We start from the raw sequence: 17,916 nt of genomic DNA on the forward strand, positions 1-17,916 counted from the left end.
ATTGCTGCAAGGTTATAAGCAGCCAAATACCAAATCTGAAATGTAATAAATGGCATGTGATCATGTAGTTTATGTGATATAAACCATGGCAATTTTGAAATGGCAAGCTGCATTATCTAGGAGTCTGTCCACTGGCAGAGAAATTTTTTCCTTTCATTACACTAGAGTTATGTCAGAGTTGAGTTATCTTTAAAAACATGAAAACTTTTGATAAAAACACCCTTTTGATTATACATATTTTTCTTGACATGCAACATAAAAACTAACATTAAAATGGCTTTTCAAAGGTCTGCATATAGTAAGTTCTATTTGCTAAATATGTGAAGGCTTATTTACCCATATAAATAAGTAAATATATGTAAGCAAAGAACACAAGTTTTGCAAGTTCTCTCTGAACCTGCCAAATTAGGGCATTTCATTGTTTCTTTTTTCTTGCCAGTATGAAGTTGGACAAAAAAGCAATTATCTAAAGCATATGTAAAAAATAATGCAACGGATATAAGTTAAGTTTCAGCAAGGAACTGTTTTCAGAAAAATCACAATGTTTAGAAAGGCTATAAAAATAAGACAGGATTGTTTCTACCTAACAGAACATCATTGCTACAGAAGCTCTTGGAGACTGGAATATACTGTTACCTGCCTCAAGATAGGACATATCCTCACATCTGCCATAAGTGTAAGACCCTAACACTCATAGGGACTGGACTTCAAAATATCCCTCTTTCACTCCCTCTTATTCTAGGATGGCATCTCAACCTAAAAGAATGTCACTGTCTCACTTCATTTTGTGACTTCTCCCTTCATCTTCTACTAAGGCAGATGTCAGCTATTGCTCTATAAAATATAAATGTATTCGGTCAGTTGCTCTGACTTTTGGTCAGTCAGCTGCTGATATAGTAGCTGAGATATTAAAGTCTTTATACATAGTATACAGAATTTTAACGATACAACAAATCACTTTAGAAATATTTTGGAAATACAAGATGATCAGTAGTAGTACCTGTTTTAAAACCTAAGTTACTTTTAGACTCTCTTTGAACCAAGATAATTCCTACAAATAATATATATACTGAAAATTCAATGTGAGGAAGAGTAGCAAAGAAATGCCATAGAAAGTTTAAAAGCTTTAAAACCATGTGTTCAGTTGTTTGCTTGTTTAAAAAAAGCTTGTAAAACAGTTAGGCAGAAATATTGGAAAATTTAATCTCCAGTCCCAGGGAAAAAAAAAGATTATTTCTAGCTCTGTAGTGCTGATGATCCTTCCGACTTAGAATGCTGGCCAGATCACCAGCGAAGAAACAGAAATACAGTATATTTCTCAGGTCAAATAAACTTGTATGAATTCTGCAGTATAGAAATACTAAAAAGGAAGTAAAATAATCATGAAATGAAGCTAAACTCTACATGTCACTTGACCTTACGAAAGAGTAAAATTTAATGCTGCAAAGAGTTGCTGTTTGAGATGTAAGAATAAATGAATAACAAGTTGCCAGAGGATGCTTTTTACTATAGAGTTCTTCCACTCCTATTCCATTCAACTGCCTCATGCAAAAGGTTTAAAAGAAAGTAAATTATATTAACACAGACACAGCTACGTAATAGCCCAATCACAAGCGACAACTAAACAAGAAAAAACAATAGGATCATCATCCATATAATCAGCACACACAACAGAATGTGAAAAGCTATGCCCAAAATAATAGCATTACACCTAAGCTGCCACAGTCATTTCCAAATGGTTGGTTGCCTCTTTCATGTTTGAATGCTATGCTACTTCTCTAGGTTGTTCCAAATCTTCTGGTCTGTGTCAGGCAGAAATCGCAGCATCGTTAGAGGTCTCCTCTTCAGCTACCTTGCATTTTTCCAATCTCTAATAAATTATCAAAGCCAGTGTTCTCTGAACTATTTCTTTGCCACCTCAATACCAATGTAAAAATAGCTGCCTTCTCCAACACTTTTCTCTCCAACCGTCCTCACTTTCTTGCTCTTTCTACCAAGCCATCAAAAGACTTCAGCATTTATTACTAATTTTAAGATCTGAAATATGCCTGCTTCCTGATCAGCCTTCAGCTCTCATTCTTCTGTCTGATGCCTGTAATCACCTGTTACACTTTACTCGCTTTGCAAAATGGAGGGTTGGATAAGGGGAGTAATCTTAAAAAAATAGGGTTTACTTGATAGGTGGGCATATTGCTGGTCTCTTCCAGAGCGCCTGCCTATTTCTCTTTTACACTATTAGAAGAGTTTCTCAGATCTTACACAGGAGAGAGAAATCAATTACTGCTTCTTAATTATAAGGGCTAGTTAGCTGCCCAAACCAAATTCTACATGTAAACCCTGACCCCATTTACCTTGACTAACTCCTTTTTCTTACTAGTCTGCCCAGCCTACCATTAGAAATTACTGGCCTGGAAACTCCTTGCAGTAAATCATCCAGCAAACTCAGTCAGCCAATGCTGTCAGCTAGCACAGTGCTTGAGGGGTAAAATTCCCCTGCAAAGGTAAGGATACTTTTAAAGCAGTGGTTTAAAAGACTTGACATGTAGAAGTATATAGGGATTTCTAGTAGGTAAAAAGGAAAACAGATTTGTGTGACTGAAAGACAAATTAATTTATATGAAACAGGCAAAGAGCTTTTTTGTTTTTTCCTTGAAAAAGTAAAGATCTGAGAAGTCTATTGATTTAACATGTAAATACTGCATAAGTAATGAAGCTTTTCAGTATAATAAAATCCCTATGCTGTACTGTTGAGCACTAAGTATTCACAGTCATGCAGACATACTGAACTATTAAGCAGCACAGTACTTACAAAATATTTGCCTTGACTCTTTCAGAGAAAACATTGTATACTCTCCCAGACTTACTCCCTAAATTCATGAAGACTTATAATCCCAGCTACAGTTTTTATCTGATTTCCTTTCACTCTGAAAACTCCTCACTTCCTCAGGTATTTCAAGCTATCAATCTTCATTAAGTCCCACTCAGCACATGCTTCTTTAATTAGCTTTATCAATACTAATCCAGAAGGAGATGATTAGAAAGCCAGAAAGACATCTGCACTGCTGGGAAACAAACCCATCATCTGGTTATCAAATGTATTGTGTGTCTGAAGTGTATTATTTCTCTAATTCAGAATATGAAGGCTTTGGGGCAAGGATCACCTATCCCACTATTTTTTTTACACATCATACATTCTCACTGCACTCAGTAAATAGCAAAACAAAAAGTCCTTACAGCAAACATTCTCTCGGAAATCCACTGGTCAAAGACATTTCTGCTTTTACATGAGATATAGACTGGTTTTGGCCACTGACTCCTCAGACATTATTCCAGAGCTAAGAAAACGAAAGATCACTTGACAACACCACCTTCACAGCCAAACTTTCATGCCCAGGATGCATCTTTCATTCTGAGCTACATAGCTTATCATCGAGGACTGAAGAGAACACCAACCCTTCTTGTCCCAAAGCTTAATCATAATCTTAAATTTGCTTACATAAATAACCTCCTGTAATATTGCTGATGCAATAATTTGAGGTGGCAGATGAACTTTGATAATACTTTCCTAGCACCCTGCACTCAAGTTTCCCCAGAGATACCTGCTCATACTGTCAGGAGGGGCTTATCTGTTAGTTGTCACTCACTGCAGGCTGCTTCAGATGGGAAACCATCAGTATTGAGAAGCACATAAGCTAGCCCCCCCTGCAGAATGAAAGGTTCCTTCTTCACTGTATGTGCCACTGCAGAGCTTCACACCTGCCTAACTTCTTTAACAACCCCGCATACATCCTCCATTGTTATGACCTTGATCTCTAATGCTCAGTCCCACTTTTGCGGCTTCCCTACCTACTTCCTAACAGATTTCTCAAGGGGCACTTTATTCACTGGGAATTCTGCCTTTCCTGGCCTTCGCTTGTAGGGAAATCAGGTCCCTACAGATCGAGTGAAAGATCTGGACGGCAGCAAGTAGTGTCCAGTGGTCACCAATCTAAGCAGGAGAATGTCTGATAATAGAAATCGTTGAATCTTAGTTCCCTCAGCAGGTGATCTTTGTCAGATTGTTTTTAAACAATTTTTCAGAGTCCTTTAAACATCTCTTTGTGCAAGTTGGCCTCTTTGCAAGTTTCTGTATTTGATAGCGTTTAAATTTCTCTTGCTTAACTGATATAGCTTGGAAGCTCTATTGTCATAAAGCAGAAATTTTAACATAACTGGTTGAAGGCCCCCTAGAGAACATGTGTGACCTTACCTGTTTAATGACCTGGCATCCACTGGCCAATGAAAGCAACTTACAGTACAATCTGCAGTCTGCTCCAGGCACAAAAGCTAGATCCTAAAAGCTCCTTGTTGGTTTCTGTTTTGTTTTAAATCAGGATAATTCCACGTTGAAATCCCTAATACCTTCCTACAGCAGATGCATTACAAAGTTTGGAATTTCGTGAAGTCATAATTAAAAGCCATTCACTCTATTTTTGCTTAGAATTTTTCACCTTTTGTTCGTTTGCTTTTGTTTTGGGTTTGGTTTTTGTTTTTTTTTTTTTGTGAAGCCATAAATATTCATGGTTAATACTTCTCATTACTTCTATTTTACGATTATTTTCTTTTGAGGTGTTTCATTTATACTCGGTAATGAGTCTCCATTTATGATTACACCCTGTCATCATTAATAAGATTTCTATTTCTTAAAGATTACCTAGCTTGATTTCCCTTACTGCTCATAAAAAAAAACCAAACCAAAAAACAAAACAAACAGACAAAAAAAGCTACTTACTGAGCCATTGCTTTATAGAAATAAATTTATGGTATAGTAGTAGAATTTGCTTTTGAACCAAATTTTTTGTCTCATAAAAATATATATACATAAATTACTTTCTATAAAATTTATAGACTCATTTTAGCATTCTTTTTATTTTCATTTTCTGGAGAAGTTTTTTTTTAGTTTGCAATTTTCACTATTAGCTTTTTCATAATTTTGCTAACACCAATTTTGCTAATACAGACAAATGCAACTTTGCTCATTTTGTTTTAATTATTGGCATGACATTGACTTCTCCGTTCTCTGGCAATATCTCATTTTTCTAAGATTTTTTGAAAAAGAAAATGAATGGCCCAGAAAAGTTCTTGGACTGTTCTTTCTATCCTCTTGAGAGGAAGTAGCTTAAAACCATATAATGGCTTTTTTTAGCACCTTTTCCAAGCATTGAAGTAATAAAAAATATTTCTGTGTTACTGTGGAATGCAGTCAGATGATCTTTTTTTTTTCCCACAGGAGTATAGTAATCATTCAGTACTAATGCTATAAATGAACTGAAATCTATGTTGACATCTTTTTCCTAAATACACAAAAAGTTATTCCAGCTTCAAAGCAGATGTTAAACTTTGACACATCTAAATCTCAGAAAACAGTCCAGTCTTCATGTTTTCCATGTTACTCATACTGGCTAACTCTTTCTGTAGGTTATTTTAAGATGAGGAATCCTCTAATTGCCCATACCAGTTTGGGACTATCTGTTTTGGGAACCTAGGCAAACTCTGCTTCGATGTCTGTGTAGACTTTACCATGTCTGTATCTCCTGAGAAGTCCAGGAAGATAGGCGTGATTAATATGGTGACTTGCTAAAGGTACTGCTTAAGTTTAACCTATATAATTGTGATAACAGACACAAAGTTGAAACCTAAACCATTGGATCTACTCAGATTGACTGAAACTGAGCCTTGATCCCCTGTATTATAAAAGGGTGCAAACCATTACCTCAGAGCTTGTTGTTCTCCATCCCTACTGCTGAAGTCGAAAGAATATTTCCTAAATGGATGCTCAGAGTATGGGCTTAAGATGAAGTATCTTACAAAGTAAATACTTCACAAAATGAGAAGAATTTGATGGCATTATGCACTAAGGTAATTGTAGAAAGGGAGAGAGCAGCTACTGCAGAGGATTTGAATTAGAGTGCACTGGGTAATCTGATGTCAATGTACAGTCTCCTGTTAACTCCCTATCTAGTATGCAAAAACTAGCAAGCACAAGCCTTTAAGTCAACTTAACAAGACCAACTTACATTGTTTTGATTAGGAAGTACAGAAGTTTTCTGGACCTAACAGTCTAGAAACATTTCATATAAAATGACAAAGATGTATTTCTTTGCTTTCATTCCCTTCCATTAATATTTAAAAATGCAGATTTTTTAAAGGACAGATATTTCCATTTAGTTCCGCTTATAAATAAGGAGTGCAATGATTCAAATCAGAAGACATAGCTTGCAAAGAAATGGTAAAATTAGAGATTTTTGACTAAGCAGTGTGGTGGTTTTAAAAGCACAAGAGAGTGGGATGTTCACTGTTTTAACAAAATTTCACAGAGATGTCAAAGAGTAAGATTTTGCAAGGAATAGGAAAGTAGCTGAACAGTATTTATTTACTGTATGGCTCTCAATCACATAGATTACTCAAAGAAAAATGCAGACATAAAATAAGCTGCAAAGCATGTAAAATTAATGCTTGCCGTGCAAATGCACCCCTGTAAATTAGATTGCCTATAAAATAAATAAATAATGATGAGTGTCTTTTTTATAAGTATGATTTATGCCACTGTTCATCACAGGCCATTAGACAAAAATGCACAATTAGAGATCCAAGCAGCAGCTTTACTCATTTCAGCTGTCTGCCAAATGTTATGTTATGCTTGCATTTTAATTTAATAACTGTGAAGCAGGAAAGGAAGATACACAACTTGGTTTTTTATCAATCTGGAAAACTAAGGCTTAGAAGAAAATGTTTCTAAATCAGATATTCTCTACCTTTTTTTCTTTTTCAGTCTTAAGGAGCAAATACTTACCCTAAATTTTCTATCCCTATTTCTTATTGGAAGAATGCTAAGTAAGTAAAATGCTCTTCTCTTCTCTCCATATGAACATGGACATGAATTTGAAGAGTATCTATAGTTACCACAGAGGAAAATTACTTTTTCTAATTTTTAGGTCTCTGTTATCCCATTATGGACTATTTTGGCAGAAGTTTTTTCATGTACACGCTTTCACATATTCATGCCACTACACCTTGCCCTTCTATATGTGATGCGCAGAACATCACTCAGCAGGATATAGTATTGTCAATTGTAGCACTACACAAAATATGTCAAGAAAAGTTTGTTATAAGCCGTGGGTCTAACTCAGTACCCTATTGAAGAGCAAGGACCTGCCCATTTACATTTCCTTTCCATTTAAACAAGCTCATTTTTGATACTGGTTTAATTAGGCAGACAATATTCTAAAGGGATGTGCCACAAAATATTTACATTACAAAAATCTAACACTTGCTTATTTCTTATATTGATTGTGTATTCCAATGAAAACTAACATTTTATACCTTTTCATGAACCTTTTGCCCTGGCTCCATTCCTTCAATATGCTCTGATTCGGCAGACCCTTCACCAGCTGCCATTTTCCTTTGAATGTGTGCATTTTGTTCACGCAAAGCTACAATCTGCAAAAGAAAGAAAATATGTGGTCAACATACATAATAAACCTTAAAACTACTAAGCAGACAATTTGTTAAATCTATTAATATTTTGATTCTATATTGGCCATTTGTAGCATTTGCAAAATTATCTGTACATGCAGAGAGGTTTAAAAACCAAACATACTAAGAGCTGTTTGGCATTGATTTTGTAACACTGCAAGCAGGACTCATTCTTCCATACAGAACACAATGGACACCAAACTGGCATTATATAAAAACATGGCTGAAAGGCTATGAATCAAAACTGGGTGATGTAAAATGAAGTGCTCACTTTCCGTCAACTTCCCGTCTGTTAGTAAGTGCAACATACGTTTTGACTCGTTTGTGTTAAGAAAAATATGTACGCAAAAGCCATTGTCTGTGGTATTCATTGATTGTTTTAGTGTGTATACAAGTAGGTTTTCTTGTATTGAAAGTATTGTTTTATTTATTGGTAGTGCTATTAAAAATCTCACGCAACTACTGGAAAATAAGTTGCTTTCTCTCTGACTTTGCAGCCTACTCTCAGACAATATGCTGGATGGAAAGATTCAGGTCCTAAAAAATTTTTTACATGGTATACTATCGTAAATTGGAAAATCTGGCTAATATAAAACTTACTTATTTTGATAAATTGCACAGCTAAATCTCTCTACACAATTCTGCTTTCATGAGCATGTATAATAAATTATTTACTGGATGGATAACATTGTGTATTAAACAGTAGAACACAGGTAGGATGTATACATGCCGTTTTTGGAAAGCTGGTGTAAATGTAAAGGCTTGTGTCACTGTATTGTGTCTGCACAAATCCTGAGTCAGAAACACCCTAAAACACTGTCCTGGCCTAGAATACAAAAGCATGGGGTGGGAGGGAAGATTTAAGGCAATACTACCTTCTAAGTGTTTACAGCAGCCAAGATTTTGTGGGACAATGAATTTGACTTAATTTAATTTTAATTTACATTAAAATATATTTACTTTGATCTGAATAATTTAAGTTTAAAAAAAAAAAAGTGATTTTCAAATGTGTTTTTTAACTTATGTTTAAATTCTGATTGTAAAGAGTACTTGAATCGGCTCTGACCAGCATTTGAAATCTCATGGATGCACCACTTTAAGCAACTCTTCCTTAATATAGATGTTGAAAACTGTTGTGATTTGAGACAGGCTGATTCACTGCCTGCTAAATTCCAAATTACAGCCCTTGCAGAACTCATGTGACTCCAACTGATTTCAGTGCTAAGACGGAGACTTGAGGGCAACATTTCACCCAAAGCAATTATAGGAAAATATAAAAGAATGGGAATTAAAGCTGTCCGACATAATCTGTGTCTTTTGGGATTGTACAGTGAGCTTTAAAACATTTTGCTTAAGTAAGAGAATTAGGCCTGCCTTAAATAACAGAAAAAGATCTTTATAATCTCATTAGCATGGACTCCCTTTGTACACAGTATTTGGTAATTTAATAACTTTTTTTTTCTGAATAGCTTCACCTATTTCTTTTTCTTTACAGTTCAAATGGTTCTCAAGTGTAAACTACAGAAATTATGGTTCTCACCAAGCAGAATTAAGCCATTAATTACTGCTAAGTGACTTTAAGGTAGATTAAAGGAGATTCTTCAATGCATATATAATAAAATTATTATTTATAGAAACCTATTATACATCAAGTGAAACAAACATAAAATCATAGGATATGTTAACTGGCAGCCTACAATAGGTCTGGATTTTCACATGATAAACTTTCCTTGACCCATTAAAATGCAGACTTCACTATGCCTTCATTTTGAATTACCATCTGCATCTAATACAAACCCTTTAGCTCAATAAGAATATTGTATAAACACTGCTGCAAAAATTTATTATTTCGTCACATATTCCACAATAGTTGATTTTTTTCATAGCCTCTGATGATTTTTAGCTACTCTAGGATTACCACTTTCTAAGTATGTAAGTAAGTAAATAAAAACAAATTCAATTGTCCCTTCAAAGTGAAAGGAAAGTAAAAGAGTACAATATCGTTTATCATTATTTTGGGAGATTCACTTGATTTTTGAATGAGAACAATTTCTTTGTCAAAACCCCATCATTGTTAAAGCTTATTTTTTCAATGCTTTTGTTACCGTGATGAATGCAGAGTAATTATACACAGGAATAACATGGAGTTTGAAGTCTGTCACATCTTAACAGTTTCAGATCTAGGGTGGTCATCAGATATCAGATGTAAGTTGTGAAGATCCACACAGCTAACTTGCTTTCATATTTTTTCTTTCTTCTTGATTTAAAGACTAAATTAAGACAGAATTAATACTCCTAAGGAAGCATGGAAACTCTCATGTCTTACAAATAAACATGAATTTTTACTTATCAGTTTGTTGAAGCAAAAGGTTTTTAATTGCTATAACACTCTTGTTTATTACTTACTTATCTCTTATTTAACTTGAACTTTCAATAATGTGCAAATAATTTGAAAATACGCTAATTTAATCACTGAAGAATTTGTGTAACTTTCTACACAGGAGGCCAAAACATGGCTGAATAGATGATGATGATGATGATGAAATAGGTGAAGGTGAAGACACAGAGGAGTCTAAATTATTTCCTAGGTAGCCTCTGAATCTTAAATTCTAATCATCGTTTCAAAAGCAGACAGTGATAATACCACAGACCTAGGTAAGAAAATAATTGTGCAACATAAATAAAACTCAATAATATTACTTTTGAGAAATGTCTGTTCCTTTCTATTGATGTTTTCATGTTTATGATATCCAACTTAAAGTATCTACTATAAAACATGTCTGCAGACAGCTTTCCAAGTACCTACATACTATTTAACCCTCTAAAGTTAAATTCTTAATGGTTTTCATGCTAATTTCTCTTTTGAAAAAGTAAAAGCTAATATTCTTGAGGATGGAGTCAGATCTCCTAAAACCAAATCCAAACAAACCAAATTAAAAAAAATTAAAACCCTAATTGATAGAGAATAGATGGAGATAAATACCACTGTTGTATTTACTACTGTTGTATCCAAAACTAGACAATCAACCTAAACATTCAGGTCCAAATAATACATGCAAAAATATGCTCAAATGTATATTTTTTCCTTTCAACTTCTGACTGTGGGTCTCATGATTAGATTTCTTTTCTAAATTGCTATCACAGACATTATTTTCCTATTTAGCACACCTGTCAAGATTTGACCTGGACCACAGCAACGCATTTCGATTGGACTCTAATCTAAAGCAAATGTAAAATTGCAGAGATGCTAGTCTTTCCATAGTTAAGTCTAAAGACAGCTTCCTGTTGCAGGCCTAAATTTGGCTCCCTGCTAACTTTGCCAAACTCAGTCAGATGAACTGAAAAGTTGTTTCTTGATTGAGAAAATCAAAACAACAGTTGTGAGCTTAAAAAGACTGAAATGTAGAATGTTAATTTTCTAGTTGGACCTTCCTAAATGTTGTGGCTTAAGCCCATGAAAATATCCTATAACCTAGAGAAACATTCCTTTAGCTTGTTCTCTTCTCACAGGTATGTTGATCTTCAACATACGTCACATTTTTGTAGCCAGTTTTTATGACTGACAAGGGACAATTTCATAATATGAAACTTTGAAGAACTTTCACAGATTTAGGTTCTGTCTTCTGGATTTCAAAGGTACATAGAAACAAATGGCACGATTTCTAAAGCCCCACTGTGTCATAATCATTCTGAATATATTGTTACTCAACTTCTACCTTTTTGTCTCAAATCTAAAATATTTTCAACTTTCTTAAAGCCCAGCTTTTTTAATTACAATTTTGGTAAAGATTCCTACTGTATTACCCATATAAATTATCTCCAAAATCTTAGCAGAATTTGTGTCCATTATCTATAGACATCGCTGAATCATATGTTTTTTATGAAATTAGGATTCAGTGATTTAGTTTCAAAATTACAACTGGTCTTCGTTATCATAAATGACCAAATCTACATGCTATGCCTGTACACTTGAAAATACTAATCTGAATTCAGATGTTAAGGGAATATTAATTTCAAATATTAAAATACACCATAGAACAGAATATCAATACAGAAGCCAGAACTGATCTGAAGAAGTACCTGATGTTACAGAACCATACCCATCAGCCAAGCTGGTGAAAAGGACAATGTAATAAGACAATCATTTCATCATGAATAAAGATTATACAAGGCTATAAATCAGTAACGAATAGCATAAATTACATCTATTTAGCAAGGGAAACAGTCTGATTACTATCCGTAGTAGGACACTAAGACATATATATGAAAGAAATAAAAGATTCACATTGTAGTTGCAAAAACTACGAAATTGTGAAGGGTGACCAAAACAAAAACGAAAAGCAGCACACAAAAAATGGCAACATTTGAACTATGACTGCTAGACACCAAAACCCCAAACTGGAACATACAAATTATACATGAGAATGTAACAGATTTATTCTCGGTGCAAAGTCTCCCACAAGACACAAATGAAGCAAGAAAAGTGTTTCCTCTGCATGTTTACTTTGTGTATTTTACCGAATAATTAACTTGAAATTATTTGAGAGGTGTTAGATCAGAATCCATTTCTAAACATACAAAATCCTAAATGACTGGGTACCTCTGCTGCTGAAACTTACTCAGTTCTTACTTCCAACTGAGTGGCCATTCGTTACCTTGCTAGTTTCAGGCTTCAGGTAATTAACTTTACTATGCATACTTCATATACTTATCTATAACAACAATGAAAAGGAACTACCAACCTATTACACTTTTTTTAGTAACAGTTGCCTACTACACATACATTTTTTAATTATGCACTTCTTGGTCTGTGCAGTCTAATGTCATCCAAAAATCTGTCTTACATCTACAGAACTTGGGTCTTGTCTCTTTACTACTTACTGTACATGTATCTGAAGCATCAATGGAAAAGCTTTTATTAGCTTTCCCAGGAGTATTACTGACTCACTGCCAGCCTTTCCCTCAAAGCACCAGCATTCTTCAACCCCTTGCGGTTTAGTTCAGAGAGGTATGATGTTTTGACTGCTGCTTGCCCTGTGTTTTGATGTTTTGCTACTTTCCAACTAGATGTGTAAAACCAAACCTGAATTAATTTATTTTCTTGATCAAATTACGTTAAATCCAATTAGAAAGCAGCACGTAACCTGCAAAACACCAAGATACTCAGATACAGTTTAGATGTAAGATTTATATATGTAAGAAAAATTTCACTGTTCAAATAGCAAGTTGAAATCCCTCCAGGTTGGTGGGAAGGAGCTAAATTCATTCCTTTTTCTGCTATGAATCATGGTGATATTTGGTCCATAAGTAGTGTTGACAACTCCAGGAAGGAAGAATAATAACTTTCGAGAGGAAGAATGATTTTGTAGTTGAAAGCTGAGGGGAACTATGGATATCAGGATATCAGGATTTGTAAGTCTGAGATGATTGTTGGTGGTATCACCTGATAAGACTTGGAGTGAATCAGAGAATACTGACCAGTTAAGGACCAGACAAAATAACACCCTCACCACTAGGCTTTTCCTGAATGTGTTCTGACATCCCAAGGGACAAGCTGTTGTTATCATCAATGTATATCATATACTGTAAATTACAAGGATGGTATTCTGGGTACTTTTCCCACCCATAACAATTCCCTTCACTTGAAATCTTGGCCCCTGATGCCTTATTCCCAGTGCTGCTGTTCTGTAAAAAGTTAGCACTTTCTCTATTGACTTTTTCTTTGATGTTTTTGCAATTTAAATTGTATCTAAAACCATCCACCAGTAAAGGATTTAAATATAACAATCATCTTGATTTAATTTTGCTTTCCATTGAATAAATGATTACAGTATGCAGAGATCTAAGAATATTCAATTTAATTAATAAACATACTAATTTTTACAGAGGTTTCTTTCTGTAGCATTCTTCCCAATATTTAAAACACTAGGAATTTTGATTTTACTTACATATTTCAATTTTTTCTACTGTGAATTTATTTAATTTATTATTAAATAGTTTTAGAACAAGTTGAGTATGCTGTTTTGTTATTAACAGAGGCCCTAAACACACATATATGATGTTAGACAGTCCCCTAAACACATCAAGAACCTGGACCACTTAAAAAATGCAAAGCATTAAAGGAAGACAATAAGTTTTTGAAAAGCTGGGTTTTATAAACTTGCCCTACCTTAAACCACTGATTTTTTTTTTTTTATTTTCTGACATTGAAACAAATTGGTCTTACACAATTAAACTCACTGATAACCATGTTTTACTTTGCTGAAAAGCTGAAAGATCTAGAAGGTTTTTTGTTTAATCTCTTCTTTTCAAGAACGTGTTTCTTTTTACATGTATATTGCGCTAAGCCAAACTTCTTGTCACTATATTGTGTCAGTTCTCCATCCAGATCTTATTTATGTAAGTAAGTCTTTCAGAGAACAGTGAAATTGCCTACTTGGATGTCCTCCTACATTATTCTATCATAACATTCTATATTTAAACAGTGTTAAATATCAGATTTTAGGATTTTAGCCTACTTAGAACATAATTCAGACTCCTGGTCTACCTTCTGACTTTAACACGGGTAGCTTGAATTGCCGAGATGAGTATCTCCAGAGAGGACGCCTTTAACACCGGAGCGGGGGGAAGCACAGCGTCCCGGAGCCTCAGTTTGGAGCGGCAAGAGCGACCGAGGGAGCCTCAAGTCCTCGACATGACTTGCCCAAGAGCCGGCAGCTCAGCTCACGCGAGCAGCTTACTCACAGGGGGCGGCGCCAGGAGTGACGGCACCAGCCCTCAGTGGGGAAAAACCCATCCCAGGGAGCGCGGCGACCAGGGCGTGGCACGTCAGTCAGGGCGTGGCGCGGCAGTTCGCGCAGGCAGGGCGAGCGTGCAGCGAGCGGGATGGTGCGCACTCGCCTCAGGAGCAGGGCCCGCTCTGGGAGCTCTGCCCCGGCGGTGGCCAGCGTAGGCACCCAGACAGAGCCGATGAGAGGAGAGGCTGCGGCGCAGACCTCGGAGTGTAGAAAGTGCCTCGACTGGTCTCTTGAGGCGAGGGTGCACAATGGACAGGGCGGCACTCGGTGCGCCCTGGTGGAGGTCCTCCTGCAGCAGGTGGCTGAGCTGCGGGAGGCTGTTGGAGAGCTAAAAGATGCCGGGGAAGCTGAGAGGAAGCTGGGCTGCTTGCTCCAGGCCCAAACTGCGCAGGGGCTGCAAACGTCTAGCACTGCTCATATAGGAAAGAAGGAGGGCGGCAACCCAAGAAGCTGGGAATTAGTCACGAGAAAAACGAACAAAAAAAGGAGGAAGAGGACAATTAACGACAAGGGGCTTCCTCCTAAATCTGATGTCCCCACCCAGAACCGCTTTGCGGTTCTGCAGGGGGCTAATGAGAAAGCACCCACCACACCTAATGAGCATCCTGCTGATGCACCAGTAAAGAGGATCGCTACTGGTGCCTCCAGGAAAAAGCAGAGGGTCATAGTAGTAGGGGACTCTACTTTGAAAGGCACAGAGGCACTCATCTGCCGGCCTGATCCAGTCTCGAGGGAGGTGTGTTGCCTGCCAGGGGCTTGGATCAGGGATGTTGCTGAGAGGCTGCCTGCTCTAGTAAGTCCTGCTGACTATTACCCCCTCCTAGTGGTCCATGTGGGTGCTAGAGATATAGATAGCAGTAGCCTGGAAAACATTAAGAAGGACTACAGAGCCCTGGGAGAGGTGGTTAGGGGCTCTGGAGCTCAGATAGTTTTTTCATCGATTCTCCAGGACAAAGGGGAGGACCTTAAAAAAGCTAGGCGTGTTTGGCAGGTTAATAAATGGTTAGAATGCTGGTGCCATAGTCAGGGGTTTGGCTATTTAGAACATGGGGCTCCATTTGGGAGGCCAGATCTACTGGAGGCTGGTGGAGCTGGTCTGACAAAGAAGGGGAAGAGCTGTTTTGGTAGGAGGCTTGCCAGGCTGGTCAGGAAAGCTTTAAACTAGATGTGTTGGGGGAAGGGAGCATTGATCCATCCCAACATTCCTGGTCAGTTGCCAGCACCTGTAATAAGTGCTTGGAGCGATGTAGAGATGTTCCAGCTGCCCCAGCCATTGAGTCTGCTTCATTTGGAGCTCGGCTAAGATGCCTCTATACAAACACCCGTAGCATGGGGAACAAACAAGAGGAATTAGAGATGTGTGCAAGGCTACAGGAATATGATGTCATTGGTATCACAGAAACATGGTGGGATGGCTCCTATGACTGGAGTGTTGGAATGGAAGGTTACAGGCTGTTTAGAAAAGACAGGCCAGGCAGACGGGGAGGGGGTGTTGCTATCTATGTCAGTGATAGGCTAGAGAGTATGGAACTCTGTCTGGGGACGGGTGATGAGGTAACAGAGTGTTTGTGGGTCAGGATCAAAGGGAAAACAGCAACAGGGGACATTACGGTGGGGATCTGTTACAGGCCGCCTGATCAAGAGGACTCTGTGGATGAAGCGCTCTACAGACAGATAGGAGCAGCCTCACGCTCGCAGGCCCTGGTCCTCATGGGGGACTTCAACTATCCTGACATCTGTTGGAGGGATGGTACGGCCCGGCACAAGCAATCCAGGAGGATCCTCGATTGTGTGGAAGACAACTTCCTCTTTCAAGCAGTAGAGATGCCAACGAGGAGAGGTGCCATGCTGGACCTTGTGCTCACCAACAGGGAGGGACTGGTTGGAAATGTAACGCTCCAGGGCAGCCTTGGTTCTAGTGATCACGAGATGGTTGAGTTTGAGATCCTCAGGACGGTGAGAAGAGCGGGCAGCAAGCTCACTGCCCTGGACTTCAAGAAAGCAGACTTTGGCCTCTTCAGGAACCTCCTTAGTAAGGTTTCATGGGATACAGTCCTAGAGGGCAGGGGGGCCCAAGACTGCTGGTCGGTATTCGAGGATCACCTGCTACGTGCTCAAGAGTGTTGCATCCCGACTAGAAGAAAGTGCAGCAGGAGGGCCAGGAGACCTCCATGGATGGACAAGGAGCTGCTGAGGAAACTTAGAGGGAAAAAAGAAGCTTATAGAAGGTGGAAGCGAGGACAGGCGGCCTGGGAAGAATATAGGAGCATTGCCCGAGAAGCTAGGGACCAGGTTAGGAAAGCTAAGGCCCAGCTAGAATTAAGTTTGGCAAGGGATGTAAAAGATAACAGGAAAGGATTCTATAGATACGTAGCAAATAAAAGACAGACTAGGGACAATGTAGGCCCTCTCCAGAAGCTATCAGGAGAACTGGCTACCATGGATTTGGAGAAGGCTGAGGTTCTTAATGACTTCTTTGCCTCAGTCTTCACCAGCAAATGCTCTGACCACACAACCCAAGTCTTGGAAAGCAAATGCAGGGACTGTGAGAACGAAGACCTTAGGCCCACTGTAGGAGAGGATCAGGTTCGAGACCATCTTAAGAACCTGAACGTGCACAAGTCCATGGGACCTGATGAAATCCATCCATGGGTCCTGAAGGAGCTGGCGAATGAAGTTGCTAAGGCACTGTCCATCATATTCAAAAAATCCTGGCAGTCAGGTGAAGTTCCCGATGACTGGAAGAAGAGTAATATAACCCCCATTTTCAAGAAGGGGAAGGTGGAAGACCCGGGGAACTACAGACCAGTCAGTCTCACCTCTGTGCCTGGCAAAATCTTGGAACAGTTTCTCCTGGAAAACATGCTAAGGCACATGAAAAACAACGAGGTGGTTGGTGACAGCCAACATGGCTTCACTAAGGGGAAATCCTGCCTGACCAATTTGGTGGCCTTCTATGATGGAGCCACGGAACTGATGGACAGCGGCAGAGCAGTTGACGTCATCTACCTGGACTTGTGCGAAGCGTTCGACACTGTCCCGCACGACATCCTTGTCTCTAAATTGGAGAGACATCAATTTGATAGATGGACCACTCGGTGGATAAAGAACTGGCTCGATGGCCGCACGCAAAGAGTTGTGGTAAATGGCTCGATGTCCAGTTGGAAACCCGTAACGAGTGGTGTCCCTCAGGGATCGGTGTTGGGACCGGTCCTGTTCAACCTCTTTTTCGGCGACATGGACAGTGGGATTGAGTGCGCCCTCAGCAAGTTTGCCGACGACACCAAGCTGTGTGGTTTGGTTGATACGCTGGAGGGAAGGGATGCCATCCAGAGGGACCTTGACACGCTTGTGAGGTGGGCCGATGCCAACCTCATGAAGTTTAACCAAGGCAAGTGTAAGGTCCTACACCTGGGTCGGGGCAATCCCAGGCACTGCTACAGGCTGGGCAGAGAAGAGATTCAGAGCAGCCCTGCAGAAAAGGACTTGGGGGTGTTGGTTGACGAGAAGCTTAACATGAGCCGGCAGTGTGCGCTTGCAGCCCAGAAAGCCAACCGTATCCTGGGCTGCATCAAAAGAAGCGTGACCAGCAGGTCGAAGGAGG

At 38.5% G+C, this 17,916-nt stretch overlaps 1 protein-coding gene across 9 annotated transcripts in view; it reads right to left on the bottom strand.

The window, feature by feature from the left end:
• PPFIA2 (PTPRF interacting protein alpha 2) overlaps nt 1–17,916 on the bottom strand; it is a 317,029-nt gene that overhangs the window by 68,269 nt on the left and 230,844 nt on the right. For all 9 annotated transcript variants that reach the window (XM_030479349.1, XM_030479347.1, XM_030479355.1 and 6 more), the window contains one exon: nt 7,363–7,479. In XM_030479349.1, the coding sequence (XP_030335209.1) occupies nt 7,363–7,479 (117 nt within the window). The remainder of the gene's footprint in view (nt 1–7,362; nt 7,480–17,916) is intronic.

The sequence above is a fragment of the Strigops habroptila genome, chromosome 3 (assembly GCF_004027225.2).
Source record: "Strigops habroptila isolate Jane chromosome 3, bStrHab1.2.pri, whole genome shotgun sequence".
Lineage (NCBI taxonomy): Eukaryota > Metazoa > Chordata > Aves > Psittaciformes > Psittacidae > Strigops > Strigops habroptila.